Here is a 3,195-nt window from a genome sequence, read left to right as displayed (position 1 = left end):
CTAAAGAACAATATTGCTAAAGAACAATATTTTCTAAATTCTCTTGTTCTTGCCACTCTCCACCATTGTTTAGCCGTGGATAAATACAGCAATTGCTGACGTCTTCTTGTTGCTAAGTGTAGGTGTCAAAGATTTATAGACTCCCATTTTAAAAAAAAGAAAAAAAAAGACTGCCTTAATGTTTCATTAAAAGACAAAAGTAAGACAAAAACAAATGAATTCTTATACATTTTTTTAAAATTTATTTTTGGCTGCGAGTCCTTTTCACTCGGATGATTTTGGCCATCATGACAAAAACATCTGGACACCACTACGTATCAGTGATGTCATATAAATCATACATTTTCAAGCAAGACAAATGAAAAACATAATATACAAATGCATAAATAATAAGTACAATTTATACATACTTCCTGACCCCTGCAGGAAGTGCATTAATAGTGTTTTAAAAGCTTTGCAAAAATAGAAATAGTACCTTCTGTTCATAACACAGCTGATAAGACGTGAGACTGTAACAGATTCTGTCCGCACAAAGAGGTAAATTTACAAACTTCATGTTAGCTTAATTAATGCAGTAAAACATAAGAAAATTCAGCCTGATGTAAATCAGACTGTATTTATCCTGACAGATTATTAGTTTTCATAAATATTCCTGTTCCTTTCCAGATTTTCCAGGTCGCCGGTTTCTTTCTTGTTGGCCGAGTTTCTGTTAGCTGCATGCTGACGGTGACCTGAGGAGACGGTTTGATAGAGGTCTCTGGATGGCCGCTGGAGATTTACGTACAGCTCATTCAAGTTATCGTCATCCTAAACAATAATAAAAATAAAAAACATTAAAAACAATTTTGAAGCAAAATACCCTCAATCAAGTCAGACATCAATTTACGTCGCTCCTTAGTGAAAATCTTTCTACTGGTAAATCTAATTACTAAAAGGCATAAATTGACAATAATGTACTATTTATTTATTTTTTAATATTTTTTTATTTATTTCTCTAATTCACATTTGCAACAGTTTCTTCTCAGTTTCAGCACAGCGAACATTAATGTTTGTATCCATATTGTGAGCGTTTTTTCCTCCATTTACGGTTCTTCTGTATTAGTGCAACAGTGCCATCTTGTGGTTATTTTCTATAGTACATGAATCCTTCTGTTATTTAAATGAACTTAGTTCATCATTCTGTTCTTGGAGCTGAAACAGTCAAATTGTTGAACCAAAATTAATCATAAATCTTCTCCGGTGACAGTAAAGGATTTGTTCTGACTGTGGTTTATGTTAATGCATCAAACAGATACACAGACTTTATTTATCTCTGAGGATTCAACTGCCATGTAAAACTTTTATTTATTCAACATGTTTTATAAACCGATGAAACCAGAAGTGTGTGTGAAAAACACATACACCTCTTTTTCTCACCGTCTGAAATTAAGTCAGGTCAAACGTCTTATTTTAGAATTACCAAAATTATTTATATTTCCTAAACATTACAATGATGATATCTGGTCTTATTTCTTTAAACATCTATGTTTATCTTCCTGTTCTGAGTGGTGTGCCACAGGGCTCTGATTTTCTCTTTGTACTTTGCAACTTAGATCTATTATCAAACTCCACAATGTCAAATTCCCATTGTTATCTGCATGATCTGCAATTTTAACTCATCATCTGGGCTTTACCTCGTTGTTTAAAGAGACAGAAATCATTCCTGTACAAATCTGATTCTGAAAACACTGATAAAAAAAATTCTCAGCAGCAATCAGATGGAACAAACTCTCTATGACAAAAGTTAAACAGCAAAAGGAAACCACTTCATGATGCAGCAGACTGATAAGATGTATTTTTCTGTCTCTCAGATCTTTCCGATGTCGACCTGGGAACCCGAACATATGACTCAGATCAAAAACCAAAACTGAAAGGATGGAAAGATAAATGGAAGATGGAAAAATAAATGGCTGGCTGGATGCCACACGCTTGTAATTTCTAAAGTGGTCTGCAAAGTAGATTAGAAAATAGAGAATAAAAAAGAATGCCTGTTCTTGCGTTTTTTTTATGCCACTTGGCAAAAACAATGGTGTAAATTTTAAAATAGTAAATTATATTTACTCACTATAGCGGCAGCTGATCCATGTACAGATGATTCAAATGTTTTCGATCTTAAACAGATGCAAGAATTCAGAATTAGTGTCAAAGTATAATCATCAAAATGTAGCACTGATCAAACATTCAAAGAAACGTCAGTTTTTATTTAAGACAATGGTATAATTGTGTTGAAGAAGCAGAAAAAGGCTAGAAATGAAATTAAAAATGAATTATTTTAGTTGAGAAGCCAAAGTCTAAGTAAAATAATAAACTCTATTGAATCAGTTTCTCACCGATGTGGACGTCTTCTGTGGATAAATACCAGAATGACTGAAACTTTGATAACCAGGAGAACTGCAGCAGAAAGAAGAATCACTCCAGATTGGCTCCAAACTTCATCTGATGAATTATCATCGGGATTTGTGTCTTTTGGAAGTAAAACAAACATTGTTATACAATATATAGCTACTAAAAGTTTGACACAAGCAATATAAAGTGTGCTCACCATTAACTATGATTCTGAGATGGAGAAAATGTGTTCCATCAAGCTTTGCACACTGACAGGAGTAGTTCCCACTATCAGCTGCTGTTAAACTGGTCAGGTGCAGAAACACAGTTTGATTCCTGGTTTTCAGTGAGAACCTGGAGCCACACTCATGAACAAAGTCACCTCCATCCCTATACCGCAGACTGCACTGCTCTCTATTGTTCCTCTCTGTTCTGATCCAACACACAATCATCATGATGATATTTGATGTTTCATTGGTGCAGATTGGAGTGAAATCAGATTCTTTTCCGATTGTTTTAACAAGAGTCTCTGCAAACAGGTAAAAACAATGAATGGATATAGTCTGATTGCTGTAAGAATGGAATATTTTAAATATTAAAACAGATGTAATACATTTCAAAGAAAATTAAACATTAGCGTTACCTTCAGAGTCCAGGCAACACGTAAAACGCAGCAGAAGCAGTAAAAGGCTGAATCTCATAGCATCCATCTCACCTGCTTATCGATGCAACATCTGCTGCTGCACTGAACAGAGGCCGTCTCAACTGTCCTCTGAACTTTTATTGGGCGACTCACACCACAAATTCTCATCTCTCAAAGTGGTTCAAGAG

The 3,195-nt window shown here is 34.6% G+C and overlaps 1 protein-coding gene across 2 annotated transcripts; it reads right to left on the bottom strand.

The window, feature by feature from the left end:
• Positions 1 to 243: 243 nt before the first annotated feature.
• LOC103151933 (uncharacterized) lies at positions 244 to 3,171 on the bottom strand. Of its 2 annotated transcripts, none has more exons than XR_477687.2 (5): positions 3,080 to 3,171; positions 2,582 to 2,893; positions 2,370 to 2,502; positions 2,105 to 2,150; positions 244 to 807 (listed from the first exon to the last, which is right to left on the bottom strand). XR_477687.2 is itself a non-coding variant. In XM_016681850.1 (5 exons), exons 1-5 carry the CDS (start codon positions 3,072 to 3,074, stop codon positions 634 to 636), a joined length of 732 nt encoding a protein of 243 aa, XP_016537336.1. In that variant the 5' UTR covers positions 3,075 to 3,153; the 3' UTR covers positions 244 to 633. The 2 variants fall into 2 exon arrangements, 1 of the variants encoding a protein (XP_016537336.1); XM_016681850.1 differs by having other exon boundaries at positions 3,008 to 3,153.
• Between the last annotated feature and the right edge of the window lie 24 nt (positions 3,172 to 3,195).

This window comes from Poecilia formosa, unplaced genomic scaffold (assembly GCF_000485575.1).
Source record: "Poecilia formosa unplaced genomic scaffold, Poecilia_formosa-5.1.2 Scaffold297, whole genome shotgun sequence".
NCBI lineage: Eukaryota > Metazoa > Chordata > Actinopteri > Cyprinodontiformes > Poeciliidae > Poecilia > Poecilia formosa.
This window is presented reverse-complemented; position numbering and strand designations above follow the sequence as displayed.